The 18,001-nt window shown below is 37.3% G+C and overlaps 1 protein-coding gene across 2 annotated transcripts in view; it reads right to left on the reverse strand.

Annotated features, from left to right (window-relative positions):
• RSF1 (remodeling and spacing factor 1) overlaps positions 1–18,001 on the reverse strand; it is a 133,264-nt gene that overhangs the window by 18,853 nt on the left and 96,410 nt on the right. For both annotated transcript variants that reach the window (XM_043991533.1, XM_043991532.1), the window contains exons 8-11: positions 17,234–17,338; positions 16,143–16,222; positions 5,930–5,984; positions 3,907–4,016 (exon numbers count right to left, since the gene is read on the reverse strand). In XM_043991533.1, the coding sequence (XP_043847468.1) occupies positions 3,907–4,016; positions 5,930–5,984; positions 16,143–16,222; positions 17,234–17,338 (350 nt within the window). The remainder of the gene's footprint in view (positions 1–3,906; positions 4,017–5,929; positions 5,985–16,142; positions 16,223–17,233; positions 17,339–18,001) is intronic.

Here is an 18,001-nt window from a genome sequence, read left to right on the forward strand (position 1 = left end):
TAGATCTACAGGGGTCAGCATGGGAGAGAGAGGATGTGAAAAGATAGGAATACGACTGCATTGTTGGCAGAACTATAAATTAGTGTAGCCATTTATAAAGTAATTTGGAATTATGTAAAAAAAAGTGACTAAAATGTACATACCCTTTGACCCAGGGGCTCCAAGATTAAGCATATACTACAAGGAGGTTACTGATAAAGAAAAGAGCACTATATACCAAAATATTTATAGCAACACTTTCTTTGGTGGTGTGGGGACCATTTTTTAATTGGGGGGTGCTAGCTAAGCGACTTGCCGCAATATTGGGGCAAGGAAGGAGACTGGCAGCCTCCCTCAAAACAGAACAAGATTTATTTTAACAAGAACGAACTTAACAGGATCAGTAGGACCAAGGGAAAGGAAATAAAATGGGGAAAGGGAAATTCTAATACCTGAAAAAATACCACTGCCCAGGAATCAGCTGAAAATACGCAGCAGAATGCCTGTTGCTCTCCAGCTTCTACCTAGAATGCCCAATTCTCCGCCCCCAAACCTAGAAACGCCCCACACAGCCCCAGCCAATGGGATGGCCGCTCTGACAGTCATATGACTGCCCTCAGTAGGCTTCCAATCATTATAATTTTGCCAGGCCCATGTAGGCGTTGGCAAGTGGTGATGACATGAGGTGCCAGAGCCCTGGCAATGGCTACAACCAGTGGGTGGAGCACGCTGCGTTTGCGGAGCCCCAGGCCAGTGGGCTCATTGGCAAAGAATTTGATACAGAGTAGATGTCCACTTATTGTGACGCATAAATGTAATGGAATATTACTTTCTATTATATGTAAAGTCTCATATGAACTGATGCAAAGTGATATATGGAGAGCCAGAAAAATATACATAAAGATTACAAACATAGAAATGGAAAGATTAACAACTATAAAAGAAATGAAAATGAATGTTGCAAAATTATAAAGAATAATCAGTGGTGTTAGGACCTGTCATTTCACAGAATTATTTTTTCTCTTCTACTTCCATTTCTTTTTCCTAAAAATATTCTTTGTTATAAAGGATGGCTCTGAGTGGGGAGGGGGACAGGAGGAAATTAAAAGAATAAAAGAATTTTTTTTGCAACTGTGAGGGCCCAGCAGAGATAAAAAAATATCAACTGGTAGTACACCCAGTACAGAGGCAGAATTTCCATTAGGAGCATTCAGCAAACAGAGAGCTAAAGAGGGCTGACAGTGGGTGGGTGGCAACTCAGGGTTGAGGAATTAATGGTAAGTGAATGGTAGGACAAGGGAATGAATGGGAGAGGGCAATGTATGGTTGGACTGGTTAATTGTAAGAGGAGTTAAGTGAGAAGAGAATGAGGGCTATGGACTGGGCTAATGAGGGAATGAAGGGACAGAAACAACAGTGATGATAAAGAAACAATCCACCAATAAGCATTTATTAAGCGCCTACTCCTCTTTAGGCATTGTACTAGGCACCAAAGATTAAGAAAAAAAGTGAAATAATTTTTCCTAAAATGGAGTTTGCTACCTACTAGAGGAGATAACAACTAAAACTTTTATAGCCTTTACTCTGTGCCAGCCACTGTGCTAAACACTTTACAATGATTATCTCATTTGCTCTTCCTAACAACTCTTGGGGCAAGGACTGTTATTATCCCCATTTTACAGACAAGGTAAATGACTTAACCAGGGCCACAAAGCTAGTATGTATCTGTGACCAGATTTGAACATAATGAATACATATAGAAATACATTCAGGATTAAAAAAATAAATACAAGGTATTTAGGGAGGAAGGGAAATTGAGGGGGATCAAGAACAGTTTCACAGAGATGTTGCTTGAGCTGTATCTTGAAGGGATTGTGAAGCAGAGGTAAAGAAGACATTCTTTGTCCCCTTTCTTTGAACCTCCATCACTTAGCATAGTGCCTGGCATACAGTAGGCATTCATTAATAATGTGCGCTATTTAATTGGCACTGCCAGTCAGTGCAAAGGTACACAGATGGCAGATGTCATATATGCTGATTTGGTTGCACTGTTGGCAAACAGGGAGGGAAGTAATGTAAAATTTAGGCTTAGGAAGCGTCAGAGAGAGGGAAAGAGATCAATGGCGATCGTGAAGAGTGAGAAAAATTTCATAGTTCAAAACCACAGAGGTAGCATAAATACATGAGATGCTGAGTCCTAAGGACCACAGGGTGGCTGTGGGGAAGACAGAGGTTGTAGGAATTGAGTACACTAGTCAGCTGGGGGGCTATATACATTTTAGTTGCTCAGTATGAGGGAAGGGGGTGGGCAGGAAGGAAAATTATTAGGCACTAAATTGCTAAATAAAGGGGGGGGGGAGAAATAATCTGGATCCATGTAGATGACAGCCACAAGAAGGATTTGGACTGGGTGGAACGAACATGACGTGACAGTAGGAGAGGGGTGATTTGGATGTGGCACCAGGGTATAAAGCAGGGGGCTAGGAGTCAGGTCTGCATTCCCAGGTCAAGACTGAATTTACACATGGCCACAGAGCATCCAGATGACTGAGGATGGCACAGATTGAGAGAGATCAAACAGGCACTTGACATCGATGTCCTTGGTCCTTTCCTTCAGGCACTAAGCACTGTATCTGAGACCCTGGTGACAGCAGCACCAAACTAGAAGGCCGGCTGCTTTAGCAAGAATTATTCCCTCTGAACAGTTGGATCTCCTAAAGCAGGAGAGGTTTTTGGTGAAACCACAAGCAAGTTTGAGAAGATAAATAAATCAAGTTCTTCTCTTAAAATATTTGTATAAAACCAACACCAGTTCCTTGCCTAGAAGTCTAGGTTACACACCTAAGTCTAGCCTGCTTTTGGTAGGCTAGGCCAAGAGGCACACGAAGGATTGGCAGTCTAGGCTTCTTCCATTGTACCAGACTCCCTCGGAGCACGGATGAGGATCAGCTGAAGAAAAATAGGACAGGTCTGGAGAAGAAATACTTTGGGGATATAAGTCAGTTGTTTTCATGGAACAGTGTCATAGATCTTATTCTGCTTGGCCCAGACAGGCAGCAGTTGCAGAGGGACAAATTTAGGCTTGATATTAGTAAAATTCAATTAGAAATGAAATGGAGCGCCTCAGGAGAAGCAAGTTTTTCCTTATCAGAATGTAGGGGTTCAGGGTCACATAGCTAATAAGTGTCAAGGGTATGAGGCCGGATTTGAACTCAGGTCCTCCTGAATCCAGGGCCAGTGCTCCATCCATTGCACCACCTAGCTGCCCCTAGGATCATTTGTTTTGTTTTGTTTTTGGTCTGAGATATAGATACCTATAGTGGTATTACTGGGTCAAAGAACTCACAGTTTATTAACTTTGGGAACACACTTCCAAATTGATTTCCAGAATGGCCCTATCACATCTGGGGGATTCATATTCAGGAAGGTTGTACTAATAGTTGGCCTTTTAATGAGGAAATTCTATGATTTTATAATTCCATGAGCAGTGATGAAGTCTGTGAAATAAAAGTGAGAAAGCATACTACTGATGTTCTACAAAAACAGTGGGCCCTTCATCTAATAGGTCTTTTCCAAGATAACCAGCATGTAAATCCTTTAGAGTTTTAAAGTTGCATGTGGATTAGTACAAAGAACAAGGAACTTGAGATCACAGAATAAAGACAGACTTCTAATGGGTATTGTGACTACCAGAATGACTGACCAGGAACAAGTCACTTAATCTCCCAGAGCCTCAACTCTCTCCCCACCTTTCTAAAATGACGGAGTTGGAGTAAGTGACTTAGAAGGTCTCTTCCAGCTCTAACACTCAACTATGCTACGTATGGCTAATATACAGGTAGGAGGAACACTGACCAAATTTTGTAATAAAAAAGTCTTTCTCAGGTCTTTTCCCTTGCATTGAAACCATGGAAACAAATTTCCTACCTATAACTTATACACTTCCTTGTTCTTGTTGACCTCCTTTCAAGAAAGTGTGGTTTAGATTTTTTGGAATCTTTCTTCTTTTCTTCATGATCATCTGCTAATTCTGGTTCCTGTTTTAATAACAAAGTATTGATTAGGTGGGTAATGATCAAAAAGAAATTTTACTTACAGTCTTAACAGGGTACTGACATCCCAAAAAGATAAAACAAATGTGAGGTCTGTATACACATTACTTCTTACTTCAAATATACCATGGATTTATTTTTTCATCCTTTTACAGATGCAAACTGAAATTCCCTTCTGGGCCTTAGGAGATAAATTGTTTTGCTGAGTGGCTTTGACTAAAAAAATTCAGCACTCTGGTAGGCAACCACATAATGATTAGCTTTTATTTAACTTAACCAGGCCAGGCTAGTCCTTAACCAAAAAGCACATAGTGAAAAACAGTATGCTACAGTCTGTGTTCAATCAATATTAGTTCTTTCTTTGAAGGTGAATACTATGCTTCATCATTAGTCCTTTGGAACTATCTTGGATCATTGTATTCCTGAGAAAAGTTAAGTCATTCACAGTTCTTCATCAAATATAGTTGTCACTGTGCACAATGTTCTCTTGGTTCTGCTCACTTCACTATACATCAGTTCATACAAATCTTTCTTAGCCTTTCTAAAATCATCCTGCTTGTCATTTCTTATACCACAATAATATTCCATCACCATCATATACCACAGCTTGTTTAGCCATTCCTCAAATGATGGGCATCCCCCCTCTGATTTCTAATTCTTAGCCACCACAAAAAGAGCTGGTAAAAATATTTTTTTTTTCTACAAATAGATCTTTTTCTCTTTTGGGGGATGTTTTTGGGGATATAGACCTAGCAGTGGTATTGCTGGATCAAAGGGTATGTACAGTTCTATAGCCCTTTGGGCATAGCTCCAAATTGCTCTCCAGAATGGTTGGATTTTTTCATACCTTATGTTATTTTCTTGCACATTTGAGAAACTTCCTCAAGCTGTTTCTAGAACCTAGTACTCTTTCCTGCCTATAACAAAGAGAAAGATTCCTACCAATCCCTTGGCCTAGAAGGTCTCCTCTCCTATTTGCCTGAATTCCAACCAATTTTTCAAAGTCCAATTCAATGCTACTTTTTACTTAACAACTTCATGGAGTGACATAGTTGTTTGTGATCTTCCCCAGTGGACCTCTGAAAGCATTGTCTGGCATCTATGCAATGTACCTATCAAGTCTTAATGTGATCACGCTACCTTAGCACAAGGTTTATAACTTCTCTAAACTTTGCATGTTCTCCAGTGCTTAGTCCCATGCTCTACAAATAACAGTCACTTAGTAAGTAGAGCCAACAAGCATATGTTAAGTGCCTATGTGCTAGGTATCATGCTAAGTACTAAGGATACACTCAAAGGCAAAAAGAAGTTCCTGCCCTCAAGAAGCCCAAAACATGACAAAACTATGTACAAAGAAGCTATATACTTCATATATTGGAAATAGCTAACAGATTAGCTTTAAGGGTGACCAAGAAAGGCTTTCTATAAGAAGGCGGGCTTTGGGACTCAAAATAAGGGAAGCTAGTCAGAGATGAGGAAAGAAATAAATCCAGACATATAACTGATGTAACCTAAATATTAACCAAAAAACCCAGAATATATAAGGCAAATAATGTTGTTTTTTCTAAGTTGACCTTATTTAGAATCCTCATTATGATCTAATTTTCTGGGAAAGAACTTTAATATGGTGAGGAAACAACTAAGTAAGAAAGCTAGAAATGTAACACATCACTGATGATTAATATTATTAGTTTTATAGCTTTTTTGGCATGTAAAATTCTCTTATTTTTCATTTCAGCTAAGACTTTTAAGTATTGAAATTTTGGTTCTAAAAAAAAAAAAAGCATTCTGCATTATTTTAAAAAAAACCCCCAACCTTTCATGCTAAACTCAAGGTATATTGATTTTCAGGAAAATTATTAGTATTTTTACTTTCCATTAGAAGTATATCTCCTTACCTGTGGAGGGATGATGTTTTCAATACTGATACCCACATATACCAATCGCTCTTTCCTTAAAAAGAAAAAGAGGAAACAAAACAAAATTACCTAAAGAAAACATTGTTAATACCATGAGTTATTTTTTGAAACTACCAATATAAAAACCATTAACTTGATACTAATGACTAAGACCAAATATAAACAATACGCTGTCTTTATTGATTGAACAAGATTACTATTTGATTTTTTTTTTTTCTCATTTAAAACATGGGCCTGATCTCAGGTCTTCCTGACTATAAAGATGGCTCTATAGGCATTATGTCTGGCTGCTTCACTTAATGAGCATGTTTCCTTAGGGTTGATCCTTGGTCCTATGGTCTTACATCCTAATTTGTCTGCAGTTTCAACTATCATATCTGTTCAGATATACATTGATCTATTAATATTAGGAAGGATTTTAGAGTTCATTAGCCCTATCAATCCATTTTTTGATAAAAGCACCAAAAGGATTACATATTAGAAAGACTAAGACTTTTTTGGACACTCCATAGAAGTAGCCCAAGTTAACACAGAGAGCAACTATCAGCTCTGAGAAAAGTCTCACCATTTTCCAACTACCAGTCTCTAGGGCTTATTTGATTATACTATATTACCTCTTTATTTCCTGCAGCCTAAGTTGTGAAGATGTAAGACAAATGAAGGTGAGAAAACTGAGTTGTAGAAACTCTGATTTTACTGTAAGGAACCTCAACAGCCATCAAGTGCCACCCTTATCTGAAGTGTTAATCATAGTTGTCCATTTTTATCCTCTGAATCCATACAGAATAAAAATTACACCTTTTCCTATACATGTCAACTATACAACTGTCCAGACAATTGGTTATCCAGCCTCTATTTGAAAAAGCATTGTAGTATAATAAAAAGAATATTAAGGGGGCAGCTAGGTGGTACAGTGGATAAAGCACCAGCCCTGGATTCAGGAGGGCCTGAGTTCAAATCTAGCCTTAGACACTTGACACTTACTAGCTGTGTGACCCTGAGCAAGTCACTTAATCCCCATTGCCCCCCCACCCCCAAATTAAAACACCTTCTAGCAGCTAGGTGTACTGTGGATAGGCCTAGAATCAGGAAAACCTAACTTTCAAAGCAGCCTCAGATACTTACTAGCGGTTTAACACTGGACAATTCACTTAACTTCTGCTGACCTCAGTTTCCATAAGCATAAAGTGGCCATCACAGTACCTCCTTCTCAGGATTGTTGTAAGAATCAAATGAGATAATATACATAAAGCATTTAGCACAATGCTTGTCATATAGTAAACACTTAACAAATGCTAGCTCTTGCTATTACTGATAACGATAACAAGGCTGATGACTAAAATGTGGAGTCAGAAACCTAAGTTCAAATCCTAGTTTTGCTACATGGATTGCTACATGTTGTAGCAATCTGGATTAATTACTTAATAAATCTGGCCCAAGTTTTCTAATGTGTAAAATAAGGGAGTATGACTGGATAATTTATGGTGTTCCTTCCCTCTATAAACTTATGACCTCCAATGATGGAGACTCATTACTTTATGAAGCCACTCATTCCATTTTTACACCAGTCTATTTGTTAGAATTTTCTTCCTTTTACTGAAGCTGAGCATGCTGCCCTGTAATTTATAGTTACCTCTTCAGAAATCTTATGTACTCTGCTTCCCCCTGCTGGCAAATCCTACTTATCTAAATTAAGGTCAATTTGAAATTTTCACATCTCCTCAGTGAAGAAAGCTGACTTTAAAGATGCAACAAGCATATCTGCACATCCATTTTCCAAGGCATACATAAATAAATATTCAATGCATGGGATCAACTTTATCACTGTAGAAAGACAATGTAAGCTATGCTGAAAAAATAGCTCATACAATAGAAACTTTTCTTAAAGTTGTACATTAAATGGATGATTCCTCCCTGTGTCTAATTAAAGGTTATAAGGGAAACATCAGTGTAACTAAGAAAGAATAAATAAACTCTAAGATGCCATGGTGAAAGACAGGGGTCCCAACAACAAATCCACAAGCTATACTGTGTGTGTACTTTGTTTCACTATAAAATAAAAGAAAGTAGTTTCACTTTGGCAAGGCATGGACAGTAATGGTCTTAATATAAGTTGTTCTTTCTCCTTACATCTGGCTTATATAAAACATAAACATGGCTTATAATTATTTTGTAATAAAATATGCCAACAAAAACATCATTTGAAGAATTATGATAAAATTAAATCACTATTTGAAATAAGTGTAAAAAGACTGAAGTTTTATTATATATATAATTTTTTAAAAGCTTTGCATAATTATACTCCAATTTGCCGAAGGATCTTAGTATCCTATGCAATAATATAATTCAACTATGCATGTCTATCCTCAGTGAGTTTCATTCATGCTCTCCAATAAGTTTATTTTTGACCATAGATCCCAAAGGTTTTGCTAGAATTCCCATGACATTATGAGGATACCAACAGAACAAGCACAGTGTCACTGTCCCCACATGACCATGGCAGTAGCTCATTTACTCTATTCCTTTTTAAGTCCTCCATTATAATGTGTCACAACAGGCTCAGGCCTCACATGCATGGATTTTTCTGTTGTATTTTGGGTAATCTCCAGCTGAACTGTATTTGAATCACACCTCAAGCTAAGTGACCAAAGCAAGTTATTTAACTTCTCTAGCTAATTTCTTCATCTGTAAAGTGGGGAGGTTGAACTTTCCAGGTTCTTTTCAGTTCTAAGTCTACAATCTCATGAACATTACTATTTCCCAAAGTTCAGCCTGCTTGTTGTCTTGCCATTCAATGAAGAATTCAACTCCCTGTTTACTTCAAGTGACTATCCAAGATATAGGGAACAGATGTTAAAACTCTAAAGTTTATTTATACAGCTTCACAGTATGGTATAGCAAATAGGCAATTCTTGTACAGCTGGTTACTCCTGTGTGGAAAGTCAGGTCAAATTCTTTTGAGTGATTATGGCTCTTATCTAGGAGGCTCTGCAATATTCTAGGGCTCAATGAAAACAGCACAATGACATCCTCAAAAAAAGATTAAGACCTTACTATCTATCTATACTGAATCCTTCTTCAATCAACCAGCAATCACATATTCTGAACATAATAAAGATTACAATACTATCAAAGTTAATTTAAAGACTATAGCAAGCAAATACATGCATCTCAAGCAAATAAAGTAACTGAATTTAACATAACAGTGTTTTATAAAAGCTAAAATGTAAATTAATCAGGAAAGAACTGCCAATTAGAAATGTCATGTAAAAGGGAACAGTAGCACAGAAATTAGGTTTAGACCAATATTTTACATCACATTTCACAATTCAAAATGTATCCATACAAATAGGCACAAAATGGATATAAATACAAAATTGGCCTGAATATTACAGATCATACAATAAAAAAAAAGCAGATCCATCTATGTTTTAGAGATATGGACAAGGGATCAATTCTTAACTGTGAGAAATTATTAATAATTGATATCTTAGGGGACCCAGTGACTTCCCCTTAATTCTTTTTTTTTTAAATTTAAATTTTTTTTGGTGAGGCAATTGGGGTTAAGTAACTTGCCCACGGTCACACAGCTAGTAAGTGTCAAGTGTCTGAGTCTGGACTTGAACTCAGGTCCTCCTGACTCCAGGGCCAGTGCTGTATCCACTGTACCACCTAGCTGCCCCTCCCCTTAATTCTTAATCCTCTCTTTTCCCCCACTCAAAGGCAAAGTCTCCTTGAGAGATTTCATCAAATCTCATCTGGGTCAAATCCAACCCAACCCCAAGACATAGAAGAAGCCTGGGGTAGAGACAGATTCTTTTGTCTAAAAGAGCTATAAATAATTGATATCACATGAAAGAATGCTCTAAAATGCTAATATAAGCAAACTGAAAATCAATTAAATGCTGAGGTTTAACTGCACAGCAAGTCACAGGAAAAGATGACAAAAGATGGAGATAGCTTTGGAGGGGTTATGGAAAGATAAGAATACAAATGCATTGCTGGTGAAGCTTTGAATTAACTAGAAACAGCCATTCTAGAAATCTATTTTTTTTTGTATTGAACAGAATTTTATTTTCCAAAATATATGTAAAAACAAATTTCAACACCAATTTTTAAAAACTTTGTGTTCCAACTTCTCTTCCTCCTCCATTCCCACCTCCCACCCACTAAAACTCAAGCAATTCAAAATAAGTTCTACATGAGTAGTCATGGAAAACATTCCCACATTAGCTAGGTTGTGAGAGAAAACAGTAAAAAAAACCCAAAAGTTCAGATTGAGGAATTGTCAAAGAGGAAAATTAAAAAAAAAAATGTGTTTCCATCTGTTTTCAGATACTATCAGTTCTTTCTCTGTAGATGGGTTGCAATTTTCATAAGTCCTTCAGGGTTATATCGGATCATTGCCTTGCTGAAAATAATCACATGCTTCCCAGTAGATCATCTTACACTATTGCTGTTATTTTGTTTATTTGGTTTTTTTAAGTAATAAATATTTTTATTAATAATTTTGGATTCCATTTTTTTTGGGGGGGGAGTGAGGCAATTGGGGTTAAGTGACTTGCCCAGGTTCACACAGCTAGTAAGGTCAAATGTCTGAGGTCGAATTTGAACTCAGGTCCTCCTGAATCCAGGGCCAGGGCCAGTGCTCTATCACTGCGCCACCTAGCTGCCCCAAATGGAGGCTTGGGAGCCTTTTTTTTTTTGGTGGGGCAGTGAGGGTTAAGTGACTTGCCCAGGGTCACGCAGATAGTTAGTATCAAGTGTCTGAGGCCAGATTTGAACTCATGTCCTCCTGAATCCAAAGCCGGTGCTTTATCCACTGCGCCACTTAGCTGCCCCCTGTTATTTTGTACACAGTACATTTCACTCTGCTTCAGTTCATGTAGGTCTTTCCAGGTTTTTCTGATAGTATCCTGTTCATTATAACCTGTATATAGTACCTTAAACTTGACAGAGAATTTTCTTCCTAATAGCCCAGCAAAGTAGGTACCATATATTTTGCCATTATAATAAATCATCATAACTATTTCCCTCTAGCCTATTCCCTTCCCATGATATTTACTGTTTTCCATCTTCTTTTAACCTATTCCTCCTCAAAAGTGTTTTACTTCTGACTGTCCCCTCCCCCATTCTGCACTCCCTTTCTTTTTTCATCCTTCCTTCCTTATCCTCTTCCCCTCCTACTTTCCTGTAGGATTAAATAGATTACTCCTCCCAATTGGGTGTGAATGTTATTCCCTCCATGAGCCCACTCAGATGAGGTAGAAATCTATGTTTAATTATGTGAATAAAATTGATTAAAATGCCCATGAGCTCTGACTCAAAAGATTTCATGTTGAGGCATACAGCATAAGGAGTGGTACATGGATACTTTTTTTTTTTGGGCGGGGCAATGGGGGTTAAGTGACTTGCCCAGGGTCACACAGCTAGTAAGCGTCAAGTGTCTGAGGCCAGATTTGAACTCAGGTACTCCTGACTCCAGGGCCGGTGCTCTATCCACTGCGCCACCTAGCTGCCCCTACCTTTTAACTTTTAACATTCATTGAAATACTGACAACAGCACTTTTTGTGGTAACAAAGAACTGCAGACAAAATAGATGTCCACCAATTGGACAATGACTAAACAAATTGTGGTATGTGAATATGGAGAAGCTTGTAAAACCTTATATGAACTGATGCAAAATAATCAGAATCAGGAAAACAATATGTACAAGGAATACAATGCTATAGATGGAAAGAATAACAAGTAAAAATGAATATTATTAAGTTATAATGAATAAGCTTAATGTCAAAGAAGAGATAACGCCTCCTCCCATTTTTTTGTAGAAGTGAGGGGGCGTGGTGACCCAAGAGTGTGGAACATTTTATTAACCTATAATCTGAAAGTACTCTGACTTATTGGTTAGTCTTATTAAGCTTTCTTTCTTCTTTTTTCCTAAATTATTTATTATGAGGGATGGCTCTCTGGGAGAGGAAAGAGAAGGAAAAAAGTAGGAAATGTAGATGATAGAAAAACAAAAGATATCTTTTTTAAATGAAGCATTTATTAAGTGAGCTAGGCACTATGCTGGAATACAAATAAAAAAGACTGAAATGATCGCTATTCTCAAAGAGAAACAGTAAGTGTTTATATAAGTACATAACAAATAAATATCAAGAGAGTCAATAAAAATAAGTAAGAGGTAGTGGAAGGAGTAGGGCACACTAGCAAGTTGAGGGAATCAAGAAAGTCTTTAGGTAGAAGGTAGGGCATGAGCTAAATATTGAAGGAAGATCAGGATTCTATGAGGTAGAAGTGAAGAAGAAGAGCATTTTAGGCATGAAGAACAGTCAATGCAAAGGCATGGTGAAGGGAAGTGCAGGGTTGGGTAAGAGGAAAAGAGAGAAGTAAGTTTGCCTGGATGAGAAATATGAGAAGTAAGGTAAGATGAAAAAAGCTGGAAAAACAGGTTGGGACTATATTACAAACAGCTTTTAAAGCTAAATAAAGCTTATATTTTATCCTATATAAAAAAAGAGAATCTACGGAGTGTTATTATTGGGGTTTCTTGGCAGGGGGAGGGGCAAGACATTTAGATTTGCACTTGTGAAAATTATTTTGGCAGCAGTGGGTAGGACTGACAAGAGCAGAGAGAAACTTGAGGTAGGGAGACCAATTAGGAGTCTGTTTTCAAGACTCAAAGGGAGAAATGATGAGGGCTTCAATTAAGGTACTGGTTACATGAAATAAAGATTTTGTATCCTCAGCATGTAACACAAAGCCTGTATCATAGCAGGAGCTTAATAAATGTTTAATGACTGACTGGAGGAAAATGAGGAGTGGAGGATAATGCCAAAGTTACAAAGCTGAGAGACTAAAGGAGTGGTGATGCTGAAATTGCAAACCCTGGTGGACTGGAGAAATGGAGATGCCTCAGACAAATTTGAAAGTTTGTAAGGGAGAAAGCAGAAAAGAATGAACTCTGAGTCTCCAGGATATCCAATTTGAAATGTCTAATGGGCAATTGGTGATACAAGACTAAAATGGTAGAGACTAGGACAGGAACAGAAACTACAGTAACAATCACTCTTAAGTGGCATATGATGAGGCAGCAAATTAGACTGAGTAGAGGTAAAAGGAGAATAAAGAGACAGGCTTGTCGTTAAAGGCCAACGAGTACAGTTATCCCTTCCACATCTTGGGGATTACCGGCATGGTGCCCCTATCATCTGGAAAATCCATGTAAAATTTTTGGCCCTCCCTTCATACCAGAGAAGAAATCTTAATTATTATGGTATTAAAAATAAAATTAATTGATGGCCTACATATATATTTATGTAATGCATTTCTGAGTTTCTAAATTTTCTGTGTGGTCTGTGGCTTCTGCAAAAGTCCTCGAAATTCTCATTTAATTTCCTATGTTAATCTGTGATATATCGAAACTGCAATGGGGAAAGTTGCAATGTAGAAGGGATAACTGTATATAGGAGGTCACAGTGGGCGACAATGTCTCATGCTGCACAAAGGTGAAGAATGAGAACCATGGCCATTGAGTTTGGCAATTAAGAGATCATCAGTCACTTGGCAGAGAGGAGTTTCAGCTGGGCAATGAAACAGGAAGCAAAACTGCAACTTTTGCTTGATCCAGGAAAGTGGTTAATTCCAGTTTTATGCCTCATTTAATATTAATGATCAAAGGGCTGTTGAACACACCTATCTTTTTTGTTAGAAGAGAGTCTTTAAGGTGATATTTCCCCCCCTCTATTGAAGGAAATACTGTTTGACTCAACAGTTAGCATGGTGGGATCTTCTATACTATGAAAGTATGCTTATGCTCCTCTTCTTCTTTTTTTTGGGGGGGGGGGTGAGGCAATTGGGGTTAAGTGACTTGCCCAGGGTCACACAGCTAGTAAGTGTCAAGTGTCTGAGGCCGGATTTGAACTCAGGTCCTCTTGACTCCAGGGCTGGTGCTCTATCCACTGCACCACCTAGCTGCCCCGTGCTTATGCTCTTCTAATGCCTTCAGCAAAGACATTGTTCACACTTGTGGATTATTCTCAAAATAATATTATATAGATAGGAAAACATATATTGGTCAGTACTTATTAATGTACTCTTGTCATTTTTGGGGGGTGTAACTGTAATGTCTCATATTTTTTTCTTGTAGACAGAAGCTCATACCTATTCAGTTTCCGTATCATTGGTATCTTCCCTCTTTACAATGCTCAAGAATCTATCCTTCAACATCATCACAACTGTGTTATCTCCAGTCACAGGCCTCCTTGGTTCAACTTTTCCCGTATTAGTTTTCTTCAATTCCACTTCCACTAAAATCATATCTGGGACTGTGATGCTGGAATCCAAATGTGGTGGCTGCATTGTTCTTGAGATGGTGAAGATATTTACACATCTTTCCCATTTTGTTTGTTTATTGTATTTCCATTTTCATCTTTCAAAATCCTCAGGAGGATTTTGCTTTCTTTTAAACTGGTTCTTCCCTCCACTGTTTCTCACTCTTGTCTTAGGCTCATAACGTTCCACTAGCCTTCTCCCTTAGCTTTTATAATTGAGTTTATATTTTGAATCAGAGTTGTCCTTGGCTGCCATTCCAGGTCAGGTGCTTACTAACAAAGTTTTTGGGTTCTGTGGTCTTCTCATTTTGAAAGCTGATTTATATTAGTCAATAATATGTTTAATCAGACCAGGTTAGATCTTTTTTTTTCCTCATTTTTATTCTTTCTTCTAGTTTTATTATTAATTTTGATCTTTGCTCTAACAAATCAGTGATCTATAGCTGATTTAAAAAATAACTCCCACATCAGTAATGATGGCAAAATACAATTTATTTCTTGTCATGTTCCTTCCTGTGCAACATGTCCAGTGCCTTCTGATATTTTATAATGTTCATAACTGCATACATATGAGTTTATATCTACAAATTTAAAGATGTTTGGTCTTTCTCATTCATTAACTTCTTGATCAAATTTTCCAATATAGCTTTTGCTGTCCTCACCTATACCCACCTTCACATTGAAGTCATGAAGCATCATATTATATGTTAATTTAATCTGGAGGGGCTTTTAAAGCTCTTTGTATAATTTCTCAACTTCTTCATCCACTGCAACAGATACTGGCACATAAACTGTAACTATTTGCATGCTGGTTTGACTGAAAATACTTTTCATGAACACTGTAAAATGAAAGGACAAAACATCCAATAAAGTTGTGTTTCTTGTCGACTTTGGATGCGTACTAAAACTCACTGTTAGCTCCTCTCTTTGCCTTTCCAAGGAGAAGCTGGAGGTGTCCTTCCATTTAGATTTAACTTCCTTTGGCATTCTGGTTTTGTTGAGCATATCTCAAAACTGGCAAGATTATGTTCATCTGGTACAAGAGTTCTTACTTTGAAGTCTGTGACCTTGGGATTTTAAAATCTTTTTATACCTGTATTTCAATATAATTGGCTTTCTTTAGTCCTATGTACTTTATTGTATATTTTTAAAAATATCATTCTGAGAAGGGATATACAGGCTTCACCAGACTGACTGCCAAAGGGTTTTATGACACTATGAAGATTAAGTGTCCCCGTTCTTGTGTTATGACTACACAATGGTCATTAGACCTTACATTTAATGAGAACTAACGGTAGTTTATTGATGGTCTAAAGACTGTGTAGTTCTTAGTATCCTCTGTCCTATTTTCTAATGCTCTGCTACCAACTTTGAAGCAGCACAAGTAGAAGGACTAGGGGCCATTTTCTACTTTTTTTTGTTTCATGGGTTGCCTTAGCCAAAGAATTCCTCACCAAGTGATCAACCTATTGGTGATATGCTTCTCTGTATACATCTACAAACACTTCATTACCATGTCTGGATCTGACATTTTCTAGTCTGGCAAAACATGCTATAGCATATATTCTACTGGTATAGTCAATGGACAACCTACAACCACTCCTATGCAATCATATGGCATCTTCACAGTGAACTTTACTTATATTATATTTGGAGGTTACCTATATATTCACTCATTTATTCATCCTCATACTAGTATGGGTAACTCCTTCAAAACAGTTTAAGATAGGTAAGATTTATATTCTCCTTTACCCTCCACATTGCTGGACACATAATGGACCCTCAAGAACTCTTTACTAGTTGATTTGAACTTTTGTGGGATGAATCAATGTGAACATCCCCATACAACCTTTAGTACCTTCGTTCAGCACGCTCCTTCTTTTTCAAGGCAACATCCAAATCCTGCAATTGCTCCTCTAGCTTCTCACAGAGAAGTTTCTGTAAGGAAAAATAGATAAAGTGTAGATTTTCTAGATGAGGAAAACACTTTGGACAAATAATCTGATATTTCTAAGTGATGTTGATGACAGAAGAGCTAATAAAGCACAGCATGTTACATAAGAATAGTGAAATACTGGGACAGAAAAACTAAAGGCCCAGAGTTCTATTGAACTCAACACAAGCTCTAATTCTCTGAAGTGAAGCACTTTGGGATAATAGCTAATGATCAGTTATGCAGGGACACATACTTCTTACACAGATTACTGGCAGGGATTCATACTGGAGCCAACATGTGTAGAAAAGGAGATAAAGAAAAGAAAAACTGAAATACCACAAAAAAATGGATGCTAAGTTAAAACAGAATTGATCCATACTGAACTGATAAAGGTGTATGTAGATGCAGCAACTTTACTTCACTGAGTAATACAAAAAGGTCATTAATTTGTAAAACAAAGCCAGGCTATAAGGTCTTATTACACTTGGTAAGGAGCAGAAGAGTAGGGACCCCACATAAAGTTTTATATCTCATCCCTTCAGTACTGCAAAGAAACTCATTTGGATAAACATCTAAAAGAAGTCACATTTTTATCTCTCCTAGAACAACAACAAAAAACTACTACAATACTATTAGCAAGCAGAGGTAGAAAACAAAAGGAGAATGAAACAAAAGAATGAAAATATAAAATATTTACTTGCTTCAATTTAAAGTTGAAGCAGGTGTGTAGGTCTGAGGCAAATACAAATCAAAATAAAGCCAAATTTAAAAGTTATATATAAATGAAGAGAGCTGGGACAGAGTGAGTGAGAGGGTTGCTTCAGAAAAAATATAGCTTCTTAAAGGGATGTTATTTTTGATAATCCATCGGTTTCTGTGAGAAATCTGTACAAGACAGTGTTTACAGATTACTTTGAGGATAAAAGATACTATATAAATGTCAAATGTTATTAATTTAAATCTAAAAACACAGATTACATAATGAGTAAAAAAAATAACAAAGGTCATCATACATGTTGGCATGGAGGACAAAACCACTCTCCATCAGGAATTATCATCAAAGGCGGTCGGAGGCAAGCTGTATGGTATCCACTGTCACATGAGTCACACAAAAGAATCTGGAAATAAAAAAACAGATGAATGTCACCCTAATTCTATGGGAAAGATTAAATTGCTACATTTTTAGAAAAGATAAAATCATAGCTTGGAGGAACCTATGAGATCATCTATTTGAACTCCTAACTTTTTATATACAATAAAACTGAGACTTTGATAGGAAAAATGACCTCCCCAGGGTTATATGACAAGTTAGTGACAGAACAAGGGTTTTAATTGAAATAGCTTGGCCTTCAGGACAACTGCTTTTCCCTGCAGTACTCTATTTCCATACTCTTCAAAGTCTTTCAGAATTTTAATTTTTCCTCAAATCCCAGGTTAGCTATGAAGCTCACATTTACAGGGTGCTACAGTTTACAAAACACTTTCTCACACTAATCCAAGTATTATAACTTATGTTTTAAAATGAGGAAAGAGGTTCAGTGTTAATGTGACAGGAGAAACCTCATGCAAATCCAAGTCTTCAGACTCAAGGGAAGCATGCAGCTTGAGTGCCTGTAGAAAATGGAGACAGGTGTATTTGGAGGCAGGAGATAAATGTGAGGGAAAGGAAGATGATAAAGCCTACTTAACATTTTTTCCATTAGACTACCCTCATTCCCTGGAAAAGAGGAAAGTCTCTTCTTTGTCTTCTTCCAAATCCGTCTCACAGCCTATGCTTCCAG

This window comes from Dromiciops gliroides, chromosome 3 (genome assembly GCF_019393635.1).
Source record: "Dromiciops gliroides isolate mDroGli1 chromosome 3, mDroGli1.pri, whole genome shotgun sequence".
Classification (NCBI taxonomy): Eukaryota; Metazoa; Chordata; class Mammalia; order Microbiotheria; family Microbiotheriidae; genus Dromiciops; species Dromiciops gliroides.